General features: G+C 35.3%; 3 protein-coding genes across 3 annotated transcripts; 2 read left to right on the top strand and 1 right to left on the bottom strand.

Moving 5' to 3' along the window:
* The first annotated feature begins 6,029 nt into the window (after nucleotides 1–6,029).
* LOC133874632 (uncharacterized) lies at nucleotides 6,030–7,655 on the top strand. The gene is made up of 2 exons (XM_062312503.1): nucleotides 6,030–6,342; nucleotides 6,683–7,655. Exons 1-2 carry the CDS (start codon nucleotides 6,108–6,110, stop codon nucleotides 7,471–7,473), a joined length of 1,026 nt encoding a protein of 341 aa, XP_062168487.1. The 5' UTR covers nucleotides 6,030–6,107; the 3' UTR covers nucleotides 7,474–7,655.
* Nucleotides 7,656–10,172: 2,517 nt separating this feature from the next.
* Nucleotides 10,173–12,087, top strand: LOC133875646 (uncharacterized). Its single transcript, XM_062313844.1, has 2 exons — nucleotides 10,173–10,434; nucleotides 10,821–12,087. The coding sequence occupies exons 1-2, from the start codon at nucleotides 10,209–10,211 to the stop codon at nucleotides 11,609–11,611; spliced, it is 1,017 nt and encodes a 338-aa protein (XP_062169828.1). The 5' UTR covers nucleotides 10,173–10,208; the 3' UTR covers nucleotides 11,612–12,087.
* Nucleotides 12,088–17,500: 5,413 nt separating this feature from the next.
* Nucleotides 17,501–20,981, bottom strand: LOC133874885 (receptor-like protein kinase THESEUS 1). The gene has a single exon (XM_062312772.1). The coding sequence runs from the start codon at nucleotides 20,376–20,378 to the stop codon at nucleotides 17,850–17,852; it is 2,529 nt and encodes an 842-aa protein (XP_062168756.1). The 5' UTR covers nucleotides 20,379–20,981; the 3' UTR covers nucleotides 17,501–17,849.
* Between the last annotated feature and the right edge of the window lie 1,006 nt (nucleotides 20,982–21,987).

Here is a 21,987-nt window from a genome sequence, read left to right as displayed (position 1 = left end):
AAAATGGTTATTCAATCTTTGGACCAGGTTTGGATGGAGGAATTTTATATATATATATATAAATTTATTTGCGATATTATAGTTGTTGAGTAAGAAGTTTCTTACTGGATTTCAAAAAAAAAAAAAGATATTTCTTCCTGATTTATTAATTAGACTCTCCAATCTTTCTTCAAAAAAAATTAAAATTAAAAATTGTACTTAAATTATCATAACTTAGTAAACATGTTTATTCATTAGTAAGTAACGTGAAAAACTTCAATAATAACCTAATTAATCATTAATTAAGTATTATGACAAAAATTAACTACAAATCGGTTTGTAACCAAAGTTTATAAACCGGTTTGATAAGCTAACAAGTGTCTTAAAACATGTAAAAGGCACATGTGATTTTTAATAGATTTTAACGGTGTTAACTTCCTGTTTGTTTTTTTTTTTCTTTTTTCTTTTTTCTTTTTTTTAAACCTTTCTTCTTCACGTGATGAGCAAGTTTAATTGTGTGAGTTTTTTTTTTTCCCTAATTTTTTCTTCACAACAGGTTCATGATGGTTCTTCACAGCAGGTTTGTGAGGGATTTTTTTTTTTCCCAGTTAGGATAGTCTGACAAGTTCTAATTTTTTTTTTTTTTGTCCTAAACGGAGCAATTTTTTTCTTTTTCTTTTTCTTCCAGTTTTTTGTCCTAAACGAAAACAAAATTTGTCCATTTTTTTTTCTCCTTTACTTTTTACAAAATAGTTTTGAAATAATGTGTTGTACCCATTTTTCAAAACAGTTTTTATCCACCGTGTCAGCGTCATATGGGAAAGGGGAAATGCTACACATCCCAAAATTTTCTTCAAAATTTGATTCCTAAATAATGTGTCACAATCTCATGTGATCTATCATTTTGGGAAATGTGTCACAATTGTAACACATCATTTGGAAAAAAAAAAAAAAAAAAAAATTGGAAGAAAAATTTGAGAATTCTAATATTTCTCATGGGGAAGATGCAGTCCAGCCATATGCTTGGTTTCAACTTGTGTTTGTTTCTTAGAAAATGTAGTTCAGACTCATCACAAGAAAGTCAAATAGATGAAAAAAAAAAAAAAAAAAAAAAAAAAAAAAAAAAAAAAAAAAAAAAAAACCACTAAGGAAAAAAAGGACAAAAATTAGCTAAAAAAAAGAAGGGCATACTCATGAGCATAAAGAATCATAAAGTAAACTTGCTGTTAAGAACCTTCACGAACCTGTTGTAAAGAAAAAACTTGCAAAAAATAACATCTATAAACTCTTGCTCATCAGTCATCACGTGAAAGCCAATTAACTAGAAAAAAAGAACATGTAAAAAAAAATAATAATAAAAAAAAAAAAAAGACAAAGAAAAAATGAAGAAGAAGGGTACGTTAGAATAAAGGGGGAAAAAAAAGGTGTTTATTTGAGAGAGAGATTAGGTTAGAAGAAGAAAGGTTTTTTTTTTTTTTTTTAAAAAAAAAAAAAAAAAAAAAAAAAAAAAAAAAAAAAAAAACAAAAACAAAAACAAACAAGAAGTTAACACCGTTAAAGTCCATTAAAAGTCACATGGCTACAAACCCGTTTGTAGCTAATTTTTGTCCTTAAGTATTAATTGCGACTGAATAATAAGACCTTCAATTAATTATCTATATCAACTTTTAGTCACTTCGTTTAATATTAAGTAAAAAATCATGTTATGATGACTCAAATGCTTTGGAATTTTCCTTAAATCTATGTACTAAGAGCATCCACATCAAACTCGGCATTTCAAATGTTTAACCAAATTTTGGTGAAACTTCTAAAAAGCACCTCTGCATCAAGCTCTTCATCCTTTCACCAAAATTAGTTATGTCAGAATCCATCTCCAAATTTGGCTCCAAATTTCTTCACGCCATCTGTTTTTTAATAATTTGTTTTCCTTTCCCGCTTCTCCTCTCTCTTCCTCAGCGCCCCTTTCCTTTTCTTGTTCCTTTTCCTTTTCTGAGAATTTAGGCTTGACAAGGTTGACGACAGAGATGCAGAGAACACCGAGAACCCCGGAACGCCGATAACCTAGACAACGCCAAAACGCCTGAAAGCCAAGAACCCAGACAACGCCGGAACACCGAGAACCCAGACAATCTTGCGTTTGACCTCGAATTTCCCTTCCCAAAGGTGAATTTCATAAATTGTTTTCAATTGATTTAGGGTTTCGATTCATTTTTTTAAAAAAAAATAAATAAAAAAATGATTTAGGGTTTGAAATTGTGGGTTTCGATTCATCTTGTGTTTGACCTCGAATTGGCTTGACCGATCTAGTGATTTTGGTATTGTGTTGATGTTTGGCTGATTTTGGTATTGTGTTGATGTTTGGCTGATTTTGAGATTTCGATTCTCTGGGTAGCCGATTGTGGTGGGATTGTTTTTTATAGGAAATTTTGATGTTCATACAGTTAAATTGTTTATTGTCCAAACTAATAAAAAATAATATATAATTAAGATAGAGAAATATTTAGAGAGTTTGATGTAGGAAGTGTTTCAAAAGTGAGAGATAAAATTAAAAAAGTAGATTGTTTAGGTTAAATTTGAAAAAAAAATTGGAGAGCTTGATGTGGATGCTCTAATGTACCAATCCAATCACAACAATAAAAAGTCAAGTTGTACTAGCTAGGCCTCTTGTACCACCCCGATGGCACATCGAATAGGATTGATGCAACCACCTCCTCCAGAACTTTTGATTGTGGTAGCACCCAAGACTATTTTCTTTTTTTCAGAATAAAATGACTTTTTGGACAAATAATCTTCCGAATTAGGGTATTTTGGGAAACTTGGAGAAAATATAATTCAATTCCAATTCAACATTTTTTTCCCAAATTCCAAAAATGCCCCTCCTGTTTTTTAAGAAAAAAAATTACTAGGATTCAAATATTTGTCAGAATTTAACAGAATTTATAAAAATATCCATGCCTGAATCTTTGAAATATTTTATAAAAATTTGGTAAAAAATAAATACAAGGGTATTTTAAAAATTTTGACAAGATTTAACAGTAAATCCTAATGGATTACCCTTTATTGAGAAGTTTGAAAACTTTGATACCCTAGTTTGAGACGTTTAGAAGTTTAGTACCCTTAAATCAAAATGGCAGATATTTCGATACCTTTATGTGAAGTCATCTCAATAAGATTTCTCATCCAACTCACATTACATGTTAAAAAATTAAATAAATAAATAAATAATAATAATATTAATAGCCGCATAGCAACTCAACCCATGTTTCAATTCTCTTAATTTGCCCTAAAATAAAAATCATTCGGTCATCAATTTTGATCATTTCTTTTGCACCAACTTTTTTTCCTTTACCCTTGGTGCACTTTTGCCATGGGTTCTCCATGCAAACTGTCCTTTAGTTTGAAAATAATAATAATAATAATTAAAAAAGAAAAAGAAAAAAAAAGCCCAAAAGGCATATGTGTGGCCCACGTAGTCATTTTAGGCCCACCGTTCCGGCCAAAACAAGTCAATGTCCAAATTTCAGTCAAAGAAGCCGATGCTAACCAAATAGTCGTCAATGTCAAAATACCGGTCAAAGTAATCGATTCCGGCCAGAGTTGCTGAAGCCCAAATTTCGGTCAAAGTAACCGATGCCGGCCAAAGTCGCCGAAGTCAAAGTTCTGGTAATAGCAACCGCGCAACGATCCAATTCAGGCCATAGTAGCTATTTTTCAGCCATTCGATGTTTAAGATCAACAATCGCTAACGGGCCGTTCATCTTGTGGGAGCATGTTAAAGGATAGAAATCATTTGAGATAACTATTCATTTGTATCCCATAAATCAATGGATTTAGATGATTTAATTATCTACAATTAAAGGATTTTATTTGTATTTGAAATTATTCAAACACCTGTAAAACTCTATAAATAGAGCATTGTACTCAAATCATATTATGAAGGAAAAATGTAGCCTAACTATAAGGCTTTAATGTGTGGATGTATGTCATAGGCCAAACAACCTTAAGTTATGTGTTTTCTCTCTTTTCTTTATCTCCCTTTATATTATTACCAGATTTTTTTTTTTTTTTTCACGAAAGATGATAAAAAATCACGAGCATAAAGCTCTTACATCACAAAGCATAAAGCCTTGCAAAATCATAACCATATGCTATGAGGTTACAAAGTCATAGATATAAATAAAATTCTTACAATAGAGTGCTGTCTATGACTTTCATCTTCCGCTAACTCATGTACAAAAATAATTAAAGAGCAGATCGATTTGCTCTAAGCAGACTAAATTTAAGACAATGATAGCTAAATATCAAAGAAAAAATTATTTAGACCGGCCGTGAGAGATAACCCCTCACACCGAACTATCTAGGCCATGAGAGATAACCCCTCACACCAAACTATCCAGACTGTGAGGGATAACCCCTTACACCTGACTAACATTCATCTCATAGATCGTTCATGAGGGCAGATCTATGGAGAAAAAAACTCTTATTTAAAGCAAAAATACAACCAGCAAACTGCAGCAGCAGCGCCATGGAGGAGATGAACAGCACAACGCGGAGGTAGATAGACGGATGCATAACGGATATGCCAAAAGTGGTGATCTAGTTGGAGAATACGTGCAAACAAAAGGAAAACTCAAAATGGGAAAAGAATGGTAGGAGCGAAAAGTAGAAATAAAAAGAGAAAGGAGGAGGGAGTCAGATCTATTTTCTAAGAATTTTTTCTCTAGAGACAGTTGGGAGACAAACTAAGTACATGTTATCTATTTTCTAAGAATTTTTTCTGTAGAGACAGCTGGGAAACAAACTAAGTACATGTTACTATTATTCCTTTATCATCAGTTTTTTATACCCCAATAAGAAGCATCATTTGATTTATTTGGTTTCTTTGTCTTTATTAATGACGTACATCTAAAGTCACGATAGCTAATTTTGCGGTACCTACATTGCACTGACTACACTAAGCAATCTCGAGTAAGAACATCCTTCCTAGTTTAGGAAAAACGGAAGTTAAAAAGAACCCAAAAAAAAAAGAAAAAAAAAACGATTAAAACAAATTTAAATCTTAGAGTGTTTCTACTCAAAGAACCTAGCTAAATCCATCCTTAGGAAGTGTCCTACAAGATTACATCTTAATCTTATTGACTTGATCATACATACAATTGCATTACAATATTACATATATAATCTATTTATAGGAAAATATGATAAGTAAAATAACTAAATAAGATAACCAAATCCCAAAGATTTGCTTACAACAAACAATTATAATAAATATTTATATAAAAAAAATGATACAATTTTTTTATAGACTTAATTGTTGAAATGCTTTTAACCCAGTCTCTAAAAATGCCATGTATTTTTTAAGTATGTGAGAAGTACATACTATTAGGAAAACTGTGTTTTTCACATGTTAAGATATACATGACATTTTCATAGACTAAGTTAGATGAATTTTCCAATGTACAACTAAATTTGTAAGAAATTTCTATATATATATATATATATATTATTTTTTTAAAAAAAAAAACGTGAATCACATATACATGCAATTAATTATCATTCCATTGACTTGTATAAGTAACATTTATACTATAATGCAAAAATAGTAAGCAAAGGAAACGGGGGGCGACATGACATGAACGCCACCAAGTTAAGTACTGGCTTTCAATATGCCATCGCCGTCGGTGGGTGTGTGCGTGCGCGCACGTATGACATGCTTTCAGCTCGCTAAAGTCTAAACAAAAATGTCTTTGGGAAGTGGAGGATTGCAACGCCTTGTCATACGCGCTCAAAGGAAGCCTTTTCTACCACTGAAAGTCTGAAAGTCATACTGTTTAATTGTTGCAGATCGTGTTCTCGTATCAGAACTAGAAGCCCCAAAAGCATTGACCGAGATTTTAAAATTCCGTACAGCATTTGAAGAATCCGACAAAGCCAACATTCCACCTGCAACTTGAGATTAAAAAAACAGAAAAAAGAAAGAAAAGGAAACTCTTAGAAAGAAGAATCCCAGTTGTTAAACTATATAAGAAGAGCGAATTAAGAGAGGATGATCAGTACTAGCTTGTACCACACCATCATCATATCCCTATATACATTGTTCTTTGCACCGAAGAGGAGAGTCCACGGAGATGTTAGGCAGGAATGGCTTATTCATCATTCTGCTACTCTTTGTATCTTCTGCTGCTGGACATGCCAAAGTTCAAACCAAAGTAGAAACAAAGACCTGCCCCAGCCTAAAGAGCCCATGCTGTTTCAAAAAGATGAAGTGCCCAGCTGAATGCCCAACTTCATATCCAAAAGATCCCAATGCAAAAGCTTGCTATGTCAACTGTTATTCACCCATATGCAAAGCAGAGTGCAAAAGTAAGACTATCATTATATTTCACTACATATTAATTTATCATGTCAATAAATGCCAGATGCATTCTCAAGTGCACAGTTCCTAAAGTAATCGTAAAAATGATTATCATTTGATCTACAAATAATTTTCATTGTCACATCAAAAAAAGTGTGTACTCACTTGAAATTATGCATTTAGGCTAGGTTACGTGCATGTAGCATATATTTCTCTTACACTTTTATAGTCATTGTTCTTCTTTTACCCCTCATATTTTTCTAAAACCAAATAAAAGATAAAATTCTTACTCACAATTTCTTTTTCTCTCTTTTTTTTTTTTTTTTTTTTTTTTTATGATTATCATAGAACGCAAACCAAACTGCAATGCTCCCGGAGCAGGATGCTATGATCCCCGCTTCATTGGTGGAGACGGCATCGTTTTTTACTTCCACGGCAAGAAAAACGAGCAGTTCAGCTTAGTTTCCGATCTCAACCTTCAAATCAATGCCCGCTTCATTGGCCTCCGGCCAGCAGGCCGAACCAGGGACTACACTTGGATTCAAGCCCTCGGGGTTCTCTTTGACTCCAACACTTTCTCCCTCGAGGCCGCTACAGCAGCGACATGGGATGACGAAGTTGACCATTTGAAATTCTCTTACAATGGGAATGAGTTAACCATACCAGAAGGCCATCTCTCTGTATGGAAAAGCCCTGAAAACGACATTAGTGTGGAGAGAACATCGGAAAAAAACAGCGTGACGATCATTCTCCCAGAGGTGGCAGAGATATCAGTCAATGTTGTGCCCGTGACCAAGGAAGATGACAGAATCCACAACTATCAGATTCCTTCAGATGACTGTTTTGCTCACTTGGAGGTACAGTTCAGATTCTACGGCCTGTCCTCGAAAGTTGAAGGAGTGCTTGGCAGGACTTACCAGCCGGATTTCGAGAATCCGGCAAAGCCAGGGGTAGCAATGCCAGTCGTGGGAGGTGAGGACAAGTACAGAACCACATCACTTCTCTCAACGGATTGTAGCTCTTGTGTTTTCTCTCCAGCTGAAGTTTCAGAGCAAAAGGACTCGTCGGTGATGCAATATGGCATGCTAGACTGCACTGGTGGAGCTACCGGTGGAAATGGAATAGTTTGCAGGAAGTAAGTACTGTACCAAATTTGGTGCATCCTTTAACAATAAATTAAGGTCATGTTTCTTCAATCGTGTGAGTGAGGTGGATCTGTTCTTCTATGAGTCCAGGAATAAATTTCCAGCTCTCAAACTTTATCTTTTTGTCGAATTTATGGTCACACTGTCTGAGTGTATGACCCTTTTCTTTCATTTAATTTGCTTCCTTAGCTTCCATGTAACAGTATGCAGTCATCAAAGTAATTTGAATGCATTTTCTTTCACAAAAAAGAATTACTTCAAAAAGAGTGAAAATCCGGGTGCTAATTAAGAAGCTAGATTAGAGATAATTAACATAGTAAAGTCAAAATAACAGCAAGAAAAAGCATCGGAAGCTTCAGAGATCTGATCTATGGATCTAGTCTTGAAGGTGGAAATCACCCATGTGGAATTAGTTGTGATCATCCGGGAAAATTATCATAACCTAGACTTTTAAACAGAGGAATTCATGACTTGTTGATCATTTGATAATTTATCTTAATTAAAGAGAGGAACAAGAACTTTATAGTAAAAGTATTATATGCTTTAGTCGCCTATATATGTTTCCCAAATAGGCTTAATTAATCTAGTGTACGTATAGTTTTATTACGTCCTAATTAACCAGTAAACAAATTTATCTTGGTTGGTGTACACAGTCCAAATTCCCAAAAAAAGAGTTGACTTACCTGTACGGCGAAGCCAAAGGAGAAATGTATATATATACATATAAAGATAAAATAAAATAAAACTAATATAAAGTGTTTTGGTCCATTTTTAAACTATTAATATCTAGGAAATAACCCGCACCATGTGAGGGTATTCTTTCATTGCATTATTAAAATATTTGCATTTAACATGGTATTATGTAATTTATATCCGCACAAAAGCACTAATGTGTACAAAATAATAGATAATTTACAAATAGAAATGCTCAAAATACTCATGATAGTGCATTTGTTGTGCATTATGAGCGCATGTATCAAATCTCTTTACAAATTGAATGCTACATGGATTGCATAACCAGGATTCATTATGTCAATGCTACATATCATATACAAACGCTCAAGTGCACTCCTTGGCGTGGCAGTGAAATGTTACGATTCTTATGTAACATATGCGTTTAGTCTAACTTTAATTTAATCACGTGTATATAAGCTTTTGGACACTCTCCCCTGGCAAATCGATTTTCAATGGTGAATTCTATCTAAGGTTTGTATCAAAATCACCATTAAATTTTGAATAGATCACTATTGATTTTCGGATCAAATGATAATTTTCACTGTCACGTCATAGAGTGTGCACTTGGAAGTAAGGGAGTAGGAATATATGTAGCATTTCTCTTAACATAATATATAATTCTCACACGCATTTTTTTTAAAATATATATTAAAATTACAAAATGTAAAAGTAAATAATCAATTTAATAAATTAAATTAACATGCACACAGTCATGCATGCACCTACAATGCATGTAATAATTGGTTCCATGGTATGAATTAAAGGTATGCCGGCCGGCACGCTTAGATCGGCTCACTTATACAAGTAATCACCTTTAACGCTTAGGTACGGCAGAGAGACAAGATCGATAATGTGGAGCCTTGATACTTTTGTATAAAGTAAAGTTGATCGACACAAATAGATGTCGTCTTAGTTAGATCTAAGATGAAGCCTATGACATTGTTAAGACGGTGCATAAATAAATCACTAGTCAACCAAATATTTAGTATGTGATTAGCCAGATGGGAGATCTTTATTTTACGACGACTTGGGCGGCGAGATTAGATGAGAAAATTAAGAATTATTGCCGCAAAGCATTGACCAATATGTAAAATCCCGCAACGCATTTAAATATGCAACGTGGCCCATGTTCCCCCTCCAACTTGAGCTAAAAAGCAAATTACTTCTAGTTCTAGGCGCATAGTTAGGTTGCTTTTCATTAGACAAACTTCTATATAGAAAACCTTTCTAGAAAATTTGGAAAAGACCAAATACTCTCATAACAGGTTTTTAAATAGAAAATTGGAGTTTTCAGGTGGCTATGCTCAAACGCCTTCCTGACCTGTTCGAACGCCTCTAAGGTTCTGTAACTCAATTGTGTCCTGCGTGTCCGGACACACCATCGCATTGTGCGAACATGCCCAAAAAAACGCACCCTCTGAAATACTTGTCTGGGCGGGTGTTGCAAAAAATCAGCCCCTGGAGTTCCTGTCCGGACAGTCTCCACTAATTTGTCCAACTAATGTTATATTTAGTATATTGTTATTCGACTGTTATACAATTTGATAATAGTGTAACAATCGTATTTTATTCTGAGCATATATACTTAATAGCATTCTATGATCTACATATATTATTTCATCGTTAATTAGATCGTACAATCACAACCGTTCAAAAACTAAACGATTCTAATCTTATTCCTCCTTATTTTCTCCAATACTTAATGCAAAGTGCACATGCATGGTATATATATTGCTTCAAAGCAATCTCGAGGAGTGAATTGGCATTAATAATCGTTTCCATTTTCTTTCATTTAATACATCTCACAGCTTTCGATCAAACTAACAAAGCCCAAAACATTAAATTATATATTTTAAAAATCTTTACGACAATACTTAATATTAAGATAATGCCAACATCCCACTTGTTAAATTCTATAAGAAGAGGAGAAGGGAGGGTCACGGTCACTTGTGCTACACCATCCCTTCATTGTTCTGCCATTAAAGAGGAAAGTCATGGAGATCTTCAGCAGGAATGGCTTATTGATCATTCTGCTACTCTTTGTATCTGGTGCTGTACAAACCTACGGAGAAACAAAGACCTGCCCCAGCAAAAAGAGCCCATGCTTTCTCAAAAAGATGAAGTGCCCAGCTGAATGCCCAACATCATCATCAAAAGACCCCAAAGCAAAAGTTTGCATTGTCAACTGTGATTCACCCATATGCAAAGCACAGTGCAAAAGTAAGACTATCGTCATATTTCACTGCATATTTATCAGGTTTATAGTCATTGTTCTTCTTTTAAATATTAAGTATCAATTCGGGTTGGCATGTTATATTTGTGTCTGGTCGACCGTCCTGTCAACCCCCATTAAGAGTTAATATTGGCATGACCTATTTAAATAAACGGGTAACACGACATGATCCGTTTGATAAATATGCCGTGTTGGATTGACTAAACACGACTCATTTAATAAACAGATCATGTTGGATTGTCCCAGATACAACCCTTTATTTGAAAACTATCAAAATAAAATTAAAAAAATAAAATAAAAACCTTCAGATTTTTCTAAAACAGTATAAAAGTTAAAATTAGTACTCACAATTTTTCTTTTCTGATTATCATAGAGCGCAAACCAAACTGCAATGCCCCCGGATCAGGATGTTATGATCCCCGCTTCATTGGTGGAGACGGCATCGTTTTCTACTTCCACGGCAAGAGCAACGAGCATTTCAGCTTAGTTTCCGATCTCAACCTTCAAATCAATGCCCGCTTCATCGGCCTCCGGCCAGCAGGCCGAACCAGGGACTACACTTGGATTCAAGCTCTCGGCGTTCTCTTTGACTCCAACACTTTCTCCCTCGAGGCTGCGACAGCAGCGACATGGGATGATGAAGTTGACCATTTGAAATTCTCTTACAATGGGAATGAGTTAACCATACCAGAAGGCCATCGCTCTGTATGGAGAAGCCCTGAAAACGACATTAGAGTGGAGAGAACATCGGAAAAGAATAGCTTGACGGTCATTCTCCCAGAGATGGCAGAGATATCAATCAATGTTGTGCCCGTGACCAAGGAAGATGACAGAATCCACAACTATCAGATTCCTTCAGATGACTGTTTTGCTCACTTGGAGGTGCAATTCAGATTCTACGGCCTATCCTCGAAAGTTGAAGGAGTGCTTGGCAGGTCTTACCAGCCGGATTTCGTGAATCCGGCCAAGCCAGGGGTGGCAATGCCAGTCGTGGGAGGCGAGGACCGGTACAGAACCACATCACTTCTCTCAGCAGATTGCAGCTCTTGTATTTTCTCTCCAGCTGGAGTTTTGAACCAAAAGGACTCATTGGTGATGGAATATAGCATGCTAGACTGCACCGGTGGATCCACCAGTGGAAATGGAATAGTTTGCAGGAAGTAAGTGTGCAATTTGGTTACATATTCGAACAAGAGTAATGCTACAAACAAACGCTATTTATTTTTATCTCATAATATTGACGTTATTATTTTAATTAATTATTAAATTTTTTTTTAACATAAGCTAATCAAAATGGTTAGTTGAAATTACTATGTCAATATAATTGTAAAATAACCATAAAATAAAAATATGGTTTTAACTTTATTTATTGGAATAATATGTTCCGTTTCTTCGACGAGTAATATCATAAACCGCACAACTATCTCACCTTATTAACGGTTGAGAAAAAAAAAATCAAAAACTACTAAATCCTCTCACATTAGCATAAAGAAATAATTATGAGATAGTAGAGTGTATTATTATTATAGCATTTCTCTTCTTTGATTATCTGCTGGCCGGAGGTTTGCTAAAGGAATGTGATGAGGTGGATTTGTCCTCCGAGGAATGTATATCCCGCTTTCTTACTTTCTTTTTTGTCTTAACCCAATGTTGGATTGTTGGTCATGTATTTTATTTAAATTAATAAATATATAAGCAATTATTTTCATACATTTGTTGTTGCATAATTCATTATAAAATATTATAACTCATTAAGTTAAGTGGTTGTTACAAAATCTTTGTACCCCCACTAATTACCCCTTATGTTTTGTAATTTAACTCTCGATTATATTGTGATTTACTTTTCCTTTCCAATAATTTCCATTATGCTAGTATTTAGTTCCCAATATAATTGTATGAACTGGTGAAATCTATTCTCTATTAATCTCATTATTATTTATCAAAAATAACAAATTTAAATTCTTATTATTTGTTGTGAGCTTGTTATATATAGTATTAGGAATAATAATTTTTTTTTTTTTTTTTAAAAAAAAGAACAATTATGTTCGCATTATTTCAAATTTGAAGTCCATCATTATTCCAAATTTATTTATGTTCACATTGTGTGACCCTTTTCTTTCATTTGCTTCCTTCCAAATAAAAAGTATGCAGTGACCAAAGTAATTTGAATGCATTTTCTTCCAAAACAAATTAATTAAAAAAGAATAAAAATCTGGATGTTAAATCACGTACCTATGCTAATTAAGAAGCCATATTTAAATCAAAATGGTGCTTTCAAGCATTTTGGGTTTTTTATATTTATTTTTTTAATAGTATTGTTTAATTAGTTTGATCCTAGCCTCCCATGAAAAAAAAAAAAATGTATATATATATATCCAGTTCTGCCACTGAAAAGGATCCATGTGGAATTAATTACTATCATTACAGAAACCAATCGTGTGTGATTGATTTTTTTTGTGACTAAATTCTGTGTTTGGCTTGGAAATTATTGTGAATATTTTTGGAGTTGCTTGAAATTGTTCGTTGGATTTTCTTAATTCACACAAGACTAGTTATGACCCAACAATTAATTAAGATTCGAACTCCAGTCAGTCCAACGGCAATACAGTTTAAGCCATGAACTTAATAATCACCTTCTTTTTTTATATTTTAGCTCCATTTTTTTTTTCCAAGCACCTCTATTTTACTCTCTATTTTAATTATTCACTTTCACTATTTTATTTAAATTTTTTTTTTTTCTTTATTCTCTCTCAGACAACCATATTTTATAAGATTTATTTTTTCTTAACATTTATAATTTTAGAAAATTTGTCTTTACTTAACGGTCTTATTTTTCAAAATTCGTCTTTTTCTAATGGTTATATTTTTCAAAATTTGTCTTTTCCTAATGGTCATAGTTTCAAAAAATTCATCTTTCTCAACGATTTATGCTTTAAATATAATAAAATTATTTCTACTCTAATTTTCATTCACCTGATCAAGCCATGTTTCTTTTCCATTCAATCTGTTTTTTCTCTTTTGGCTCGCTATTTTTCTAGAGCTAGCTCTATTTTTTGGCAAAATGCTTCTTGATGAATTTGATGATGAGTTATAGAGAATTATTAGTGCTGTGGAAGAAGAAAGATCGACATCATATCGTCGTGCTATCTAGGAGTGTAAAGCCGATCAGTTATAACTAGTCGGTAACCGGTAACCGATAACCGAGTAACCGGCCAACTGATTTGGTACCCGATTGGAAATAACCGGTAACTGGCCCTATCAGAGCGATTACCCATTTTAGAAAATATTGAAACCGGTTATAACCGGTAACTGGGTATTTATATATAAAATATATATTTAAATGTAATTATTTATTTAAAAAAATAAAATAATAAATTTTAGGATTTACATTTTTACATCCATTCCAACTTAGGCCAACATATTGGGCCAAAAAATGTTGAAATGTTTTTTTTTTGTTTAAAAAAAAAAAATCTAAATTAAGCCCAAAAAAAAGACCTAATACCCAAATTAAGACTAAAAGATCAAATTTTTTAAAATTTTAGTTACTGGTTCGGATAACCGAATACCAACCAGTAACCGCTAATTATTAAATAATCGGTTAATAGGCTACCCAATTACCGAAGCCAATTAGCGATATTGGCCAACCGGCTACTCCAGTTATGATCGACTACCGGATTTAGCCAATAACAAGTAACTGTAAACGAATTTTCACTCCTAATGCTACCCAATGTCATAGGTACGTACAATAGATGTAATCATTTGCAAGGCCACAAAAAGCTTTTTCTTGACTATTTTGTTGAATGATTAGCATATCCTCCGAAAGATTTCAGAAGAGCTTTCCAACGAGGCGTTCTCCCTTTTTTTTTTTTCGTGTTCATTTTGCGGTTGCAGCTCACGAACCATACTTATCCAAATAAGAGATAATGTTGAAAGACTTGGTTTATCTTCCCTTTAAAAGATTATTACCGCACTTAAATGTTTGGATATGGAATAACGAGTGATTTTGTGGATGAATATATGAGGATTAGAGAAACCACCGTAGTGAAGAGTATATAAGAATTTGTTAAAGTGGTGGTTTATGTTTTCTCTAATGAGTACTTGAGGTCACCGACAAACCACAACATTGCAAGATTGCTAGCTAGCGGTTGGCCAAAGTCATGGTTTTCCAGGGATGTTGGGTTTTCCAAGGAAATGAAAGAACTACTCGACGAAGTGGAAAGGTATGTATTCTGGTCATATCTGCAAACCAATTATTATTTTGGAAGCAATTCCATCGTATGATCTTCGGATATGAAACACATTTTGGGGTTACCTCAATCTCATAATGATATCAACGTGATAGAAAGATTGATCTTTTATATTTACTGAGCTAGCTCGGGAGTGCTCATCGAGTCCATTAATTACTCAATTAACGGTAATGACTACACAACGGGATACTACATTGCTAATTATATATATCTGCAATGGTCAACATTTGTGAAAAAAATCTCATCCCCACAAGGAGCTAAGAGCAAACATTTTGCGACAGTACTAGAGTCAACAAGAAATGACGTAGAGCATACATTCAGACTGCTTCAAGCACAATTTGCGATTGTGCGTAGGCCTGCATGAATTTTCAAAATTGATGAGCTCAAAAACATTATGAAAGCATGCATAATTCCCTGTAACATGATCTTGAAGATGAGTGAGATGAGCAAAACACAAAAGGTTTCGATTATATATGAATAAATTGATTAAAATCCTTCTACAGTAGGCAACAAAAGAAACATCAGAACGTAGATATCACAACATAACAAAATAAACTTGAGTCAAGGCCTGAAGAAACTACCACCAAAATAAAGTTACAGGCAAATAACAAGAAGTGGTGACTAGTTGCTTAATTGTTGCTTCTCAAGGATTTCCATTTGGCGTAAATGCCAATATTTTGTTGTATTTGAAACATCCCACTTGTATCAATCATCATTATTCTATCCTCCCGATCCAATTGTTGCAATCGAAGCTTTTCCCTTTCTATATTCATTATCTCCTCCTCATTACGAAGGCTACGTTACTGGTCAAACTGGTCTATTAATTAGAAGCTTTTTCCTTGTCATAGATGATCTTCTTTTCTGTTTTTCCTTACTATGTTTTGGTTCTTTTCAGTATAATAAAACCAGTATGCCATGCTTCAGGAGTTACTGCTTAAAATGGTATTAGTGCATTGGGATTGCTCCAGTCCTAAGAACTTTCCAAATGTCTAGTATTTTACTCTCGCCCATACTATCCATACTCACAAACTCAAGTGAAACAAGAAATAACAGAGACCATAGCCATCTGCCCAGATCTCTATGCTCAGAGAAAAGAAAGAAAAAAGAATCCATGATGGATCTCTATCCAATTATGAAGCAAAATCCTTTACCATGCATGCACCATTACTTTGAGGTGTGGACAACCATTTGGTAGTTTGACGCACGAAGGTATGCAAGAAAGGGACTTAAGCATAGTGGTTGCGGTTGTTAAAATTTAAGAACCGCTTTATATGGTTGCGGTTAGAGCCAATAATTACTAACCGCAACTGCATGTACAAGCCTAGGCGTAACACTTCAAATTAATCATTGGAATTTTTATCTTAATTTAACAACTATTAATCCAATAGTTAGTTAGAAGTGACACTTCTGTTGTAACAGAAGCATCAAAATAAATTGAGAAGTAAATATCAAGAAACAAAACCCAAGTACACCCAAAACAATACTTGATAGTGTTTCTACAAAAAGAATTCTCTCACTCACTCAAATGGCTCACTTGAGCTTTCTATCTTCTTTCTCTCACTATTCTCTAGCTCTCTTACAATAGGATAATACACAAATGAGCTCCCATTCCTTTATATAAGCAAGCTTCACCAACCATTCTTAAATGCCCATGAGTCTCTCAACTACCCATATGCAATTAAGAAGCCCAACTCTCAACCATAAGCCTCTCAACTACCTATATGCAATTAAGATGTCCAACTCTTTAACTATGAGATAGCAAGACTAATTGATGAGTGACAAGTCATACCCAACAACGTCAACCTTATTGAATAGACAAGTTTTTTATAATTTTATTATGCATTATTGAGAATTTGCCGAGCACTATAGCAGCGAGGCATTTAGGAGAAATGCAAAAAATGCCTAGCCGGATGTAGGTAATTTTGAACTCAATTTTGAGGGAGAAATGCCTAGCATGCAGGTAATATTTAACCCAAATTTGTTCGAGGCTAGCCAAAATAACCACTTGCTAGTTAAATGAGAATGCTCTTGGTGCTTTGATTTCACCCCACGAGTGCATCAAATTGATGGAAGAGCCGTGCATCTAGATATGGAGACATTGGATATTTTGTAACAGGTCTAAATTGAGTATTATCTTAGAGCTACGTGGATGAAGATCAATGGCTTAGGGCTAAGATAAACGGCTGGAGATTTAACTCATGTGGCTCGTGCCAATTGAATGTAGTTGATTGGGCTTTGTTGGCAGTGAAGTGATTTGTATAAAGGCCCTTGTATTCATTTGGGTAATGGATTCAAGACTTTTGGTATCAAATTAGTTCATCAGGTAAACACTTAGATTCTGTTATGCCATTCTCTATCATTTCAATACAATTCATTTCACCCATTTCATTTCCATTCTATTCTCACATACAAAAAATAGTCCTTAATCCTGTTCTAGAACGCATCACAGCAAAAGGTGTGTTACAAATTGGCTCTTCAGATGTTTTTCATATGTAAATCTTTGAAAACGTTGAGGGATTTTAGTCAGGACGGCTTAATAATTGCTAAGATGGTGGGATGCAGTGTCATTGGTAACATTTGGGCACTATGATTTTTCTGTTTTCCAGCTTAACATACTTAAAATTTTCCCTGCCAATTTTCTAAGCCTCTTGAACTTTCCACATAGGCTACATGCAAATGGTAGAGCTGCATATTAGAAACATTAAGTAAACAAGCTTAATAAAACAAAACATGGCAAGTGAATTTGAGAAGAGAGATCATAACCCTTCCTTATTTTCTATACTCATTTTTGTGAACAACAAAGTCATAAATGCAAATAGAATTCATATCTTATAATTGTGTAAAAACACGGGCAGTAGTAGAAAGCCAGATAGATTTCTACCAAGACAACAATACAATTTTTATGGTACCTAACATGCAATTTCTGGTGGGTCAATCAGTTCCCACCACTCAACTATATTACAAACTAAATAAATTATAAATTATAGACGAAAAATTGAGGTAAAAAGAACAGAACAATGAAACTAGAAGTAAGCTTGAATCATTCACTCAGGGTCTTTTCAAGTACTCTCTCCAGGCCAAGATGACCATTTGCCAATACCTTTCAAAGGACATCTGGTGGCCAAGATCAGAATATATGGAAGTCTTTTATCTTCTCATCTTCCACGAGGATTTACTAACTGAGAGAATACAGCACTTGTGGCAGCATCTTCTCCATCATCTGTACCGGAGTTCACCCCATCGATCATACTCACGCTGTTATCAAATGGTTCAAGTGGGGTCAACGGGATTCCTGGAATGTGGTTTGTGCTGTTATCTTCAGGTTCCATGAGTGCAGATGAGGTCTCCTCAAGCTGAAGTGCATATTCAAGATTCCACAAGACATCTCCCATTGATGGCCTGTCCACCCCATGCTCGGCCAGGCACTTCTCAGCTGTCTCCCCAAACTTCTTTAGAGAAGCCGGATTCACCTTCCCCACCAGATTTGGGTCCATGATTTGATCCAGCATGCCCTTCTTTTGCCAGCTCATCGCCCATTCTGCTATATTGACTTGCTCTCTAGGGAGAACAGGGTTTAAAGCTGGCCTTGTGCAGAAAACTTCCATTAGAACTACTCCGAATGAATACACATCTGATTTTTCTGTAAGCTGTTGCCTTCTAAAGTATTCGGGGTCAAGGTAACCAAAACTTCCTTTAACTGCTGTACTCACATGGGTCTGATCTATGGCTGGACCTGTTTTTGAGAGACCAAAATCAGCAACTTTGGCCACAAAGTTCTCATCCAAGAGAATGTTTGTAGTCTTCACGTCCCGGTGAATTATGCTTTGAGTTGCACCAGTGTGGAGATAATGAAGCCCCCTTGCAGCGCCAATGCAAATTTCAAGCCGTTGCTTCCATGGTAGAGATGGAAGATCTGTTCCGTACAAATGGCTCCTGAGGGGTCCATTAGCCATGTATTCGTAGACCAGAATCATTTCTGACCTTTCATCACAATAGCCAATAAGAGACACAAGGTGGCGATGGCGGAGCTTGGATAACATCTCAATCTCAGTTCGGAATTCAGCAATACCCTGTTCAGATCTGGGGTTTCCTCTCTTAACAGCTACTTTTGTCCCATCCTCTAGGGTTCCCTTGTAAACCCTCCCAAAACCACCTACCCCAAGAAGTAGACTCTCATCAAACTTATTTGTTGCATCCAGGATTTCTTGGAACATGAAGAGCCGACCAAGACTGGAGGAAGATAATGAAATGCAGCTAGCTGTTGCACTCTTTTGGGAAGTTGTGGACATTTTTGTCATGGTCTGAGAGTTTCCATATAAGGGCAAAGGAAGCCATGGATAATGCCCTTGTTGAGTAGTCTTGGACTTGCGGGCCACCAAACAACAACACAAAACAATTAGTGCCAGGACAGCTGCAGCTCCTCCAATAGAACCAACTATGATTCCTATATTGATCTTCTTTGAGGGTGAACTGGGAAGGAGACTCTCAACAGACAAAAGACCATCCAAGCTCCTAGCTTTATTGCTGATTTTCATAATCTCCAGCCCATTCATAATTGCATTAGCGGCATCAGCCATAGTATCCGGACCAACACTAACAGTCAAAATATCTGAACCCGCCGAGGAGTTGGAAACAAAGTCTTTGTAGTAAGGAATGCCCAAGTCACTAGTAAGGGAAGATAGATCAAAACTCCCAAGAGCAATATCGAAATTTATGAAGAGATTGAAAACTAGAGTGTTTAGAGACTTGCTCACAATATCACAGAAATGTACCCGAACAAGATACTCGAAGCTTGGATCAACAGAAAAAACCCAAGTTATGTTGAAGTTCACGATGGCTACATTAGGATCTTCCATCGTTTCAGCAGTGGCATAAACCAAATTCGGTGCTGTTTCAGGGGTGATGCCAGCTGGATATTTTATGTTTGAAGGGCTGACTGACACATTCTTTGCAGAACTGTTCACATGGAGATACTTCACATCATTCTCCCAAGTCCTTCCAAGGGTATCATTTTCAGCCGTGAGCAAAGGACCCCCCATATTTAACCGGTAAACAGTTTCAAGGGCAAGTTCAGAGAGGCCACTAAAAGGAGCAGTTGGATTTAGAGCCAATGCCTGGTCAGGGAGCACCTCATCTGGGATAGAGACAACTTCAATTGCATTGATAAACGCAACTGAATTGTTTGAAGGAATGAAAGTGAGGGTAAAGGTATCTGAAGTCACATTTATTGCATATTCCTTAAACATATAAGAACCATTATAGTTCTTGAATGTGAAGTTGTTCAAGAGCACCAAATTGTCAGTGACTACAGACATAGAGGCAGAGTTCAAGTTTTGCCCAGATATTGGAAGAGGGTAAAAGTATAGGCGGACCCAATGCCGGCCTACTTGCTCAATTTTAAATTTATAAGAACCCATGCCCAAAAAAACTCGAGCAGATTGGTAAATGGGAGATGGAACACTAGAATTGGAACTGGCAACACTAGAATTGCCACTTTTTAGGACAAGTGAAGAATGGTCGGAATCAGGAACAAAAGTTCGATCTTGGAAGGTGAAACTTTTTGAAGAACCGCAAGCAATTAAGTAGTTGTCAACAGGAGTGAATGAGGCACATGATCCATGACCCATAAACAGAATAACAGTCAGAACCAGAGGTACCAACTTCACTGCTTTCATCTTCACCATTTCTAAGACCTCAGATTTTAAAAGCCTAATAAACCGAAAGGATGCCCAACTGGTACAACCAAATTCAAAACTAATAAGACAACCTATCTTCCAATCCACTAAGATCTGAGAAAAACCCAATTCCCAAAGCTTCAGCAAATCCAGATCTATCTAACTCAATGTATAACCAAAGGACTCTATGAAAAGGAACATATGAAGTATTGATATGTTAACGACACAAAAACACAAGCTTTGCTCAAACATAGACCAAATTCAAATTATCTAGAAGCTCTCTGATATAAACAGACAAAGTTAGACCATTACCTCATTCAGAGAGCAGAATGCATAGCATCGATAAAGAAGAAATGGGTCTGAAGCGAAGAGAATAACCCAGCTGGTATTACATGAATCCCACTATGAAAGCCCATCAAGCAGAGATTTTTAGCGAGCTGCCAACACCTTTTCCAGGCTGTAGATTAGACTGTCATTTACGGAAAGAAGAGGACCCCACAACAAGAAGAAGAAGAAAAAAAAGGACATGGAACTTCAAGCTCACAACACTCCCATAAAACCAGCTGTTTTCTAAAGGATTTTGTAGTTTGATTTTGATACTCGGAATCTCTGGAAAGATTGGAATATGATAACAGAAAACGCCACGAAAGTTGCTACTGTGCTTTATTATTTTATAATTTTGTTCAAGGCTTATAGGTATATATTTTAAACATTTTCCCTTTCTTTCTTTAAGGCTGACAACTATATAAGAGAAACAATACAATACAATTGTATATAACTTTTCATCGGCTCAGATTGCTTTGCCGGGACAAAACAATACGACTGGGACCCGCTTCTACTCGGCTTCGAGAATTGGTAGGCACAGCCGCACAGGAGTGGAGTTGACGGCGTGATTGACGGGGTTGTTTTCACTTATTGATGTATTTATTCCTATTTTCTCTACTTTTTTTTCTTTTTCTTTTTTTTTTTAACAGAAATTTTCTCTTCTTTAAAGAGAAAGTCTAAACGTACTTCTCTTGTTTCTTTTGTCTGTAACTTTTTTTAAAAAATCAGTTATTAGATTTATAAGATCTACATGAGTGAAGGTGTATAGATCTTCATAATAAAGGAAGAGATGAAAGCATATAAAGAAAAACACAGAAATTAGGTGATTCGGCTTGTGGCTTATATTCACACATAAAAGTCTTAATTTTTTTTCATATTTGATTCAAATACAAAGAGCTTTACACGTAATTTGAATAATTTCAAACACAAACAAATTTCTTAAATTAAATTAACTAAATTCCTTAATTTAGAGTAATCATATCATCATTTATCATAAAAGATATTTATCCTTACTGTTAATGCTGAAAATTAACAATGAGAATGCACGTCTATTCTTCGATTCAGAATCCCTGCAAGATAGCCAAACGTCAAAGTGGTGTGTCGCCAAAAGGGAGGAGGGTGCGGTGGTAGCACCACCTTTGATGCTTAAGTTAGTAAAAGTATGAAGGTGAGAATGAAAAACATATATGGAGATTAGGGCAAGAGAGCATACGAGGGTCAAACCTTTGACTAACCTTATATAGACATGGTTTTGGCTTTGATTGGATGCTTGTGTAAGGTGAGCATCGCTGAT

This window comes from Alnus glutinosa, chromosome 8 (genome assembly GCF_958979055.1).
Source record: "Alnus glutinosa chromosome 8, dhAlnGlut1.1, whole genome shotgun sequence".
NCBI classification, from domain to species: domain Eukaryota; kingdom Viridiplantae; phylum Streptophyta; class Magnoliopsida; order Fagales; family Betulaceae; genus Alnus; species Alnus glutinosa.
The sequence above is the reverse complement of the archived record's forward strand: the minus strand, read 5'-3'. Positions and strand labels throughout refer to the sequence as shown.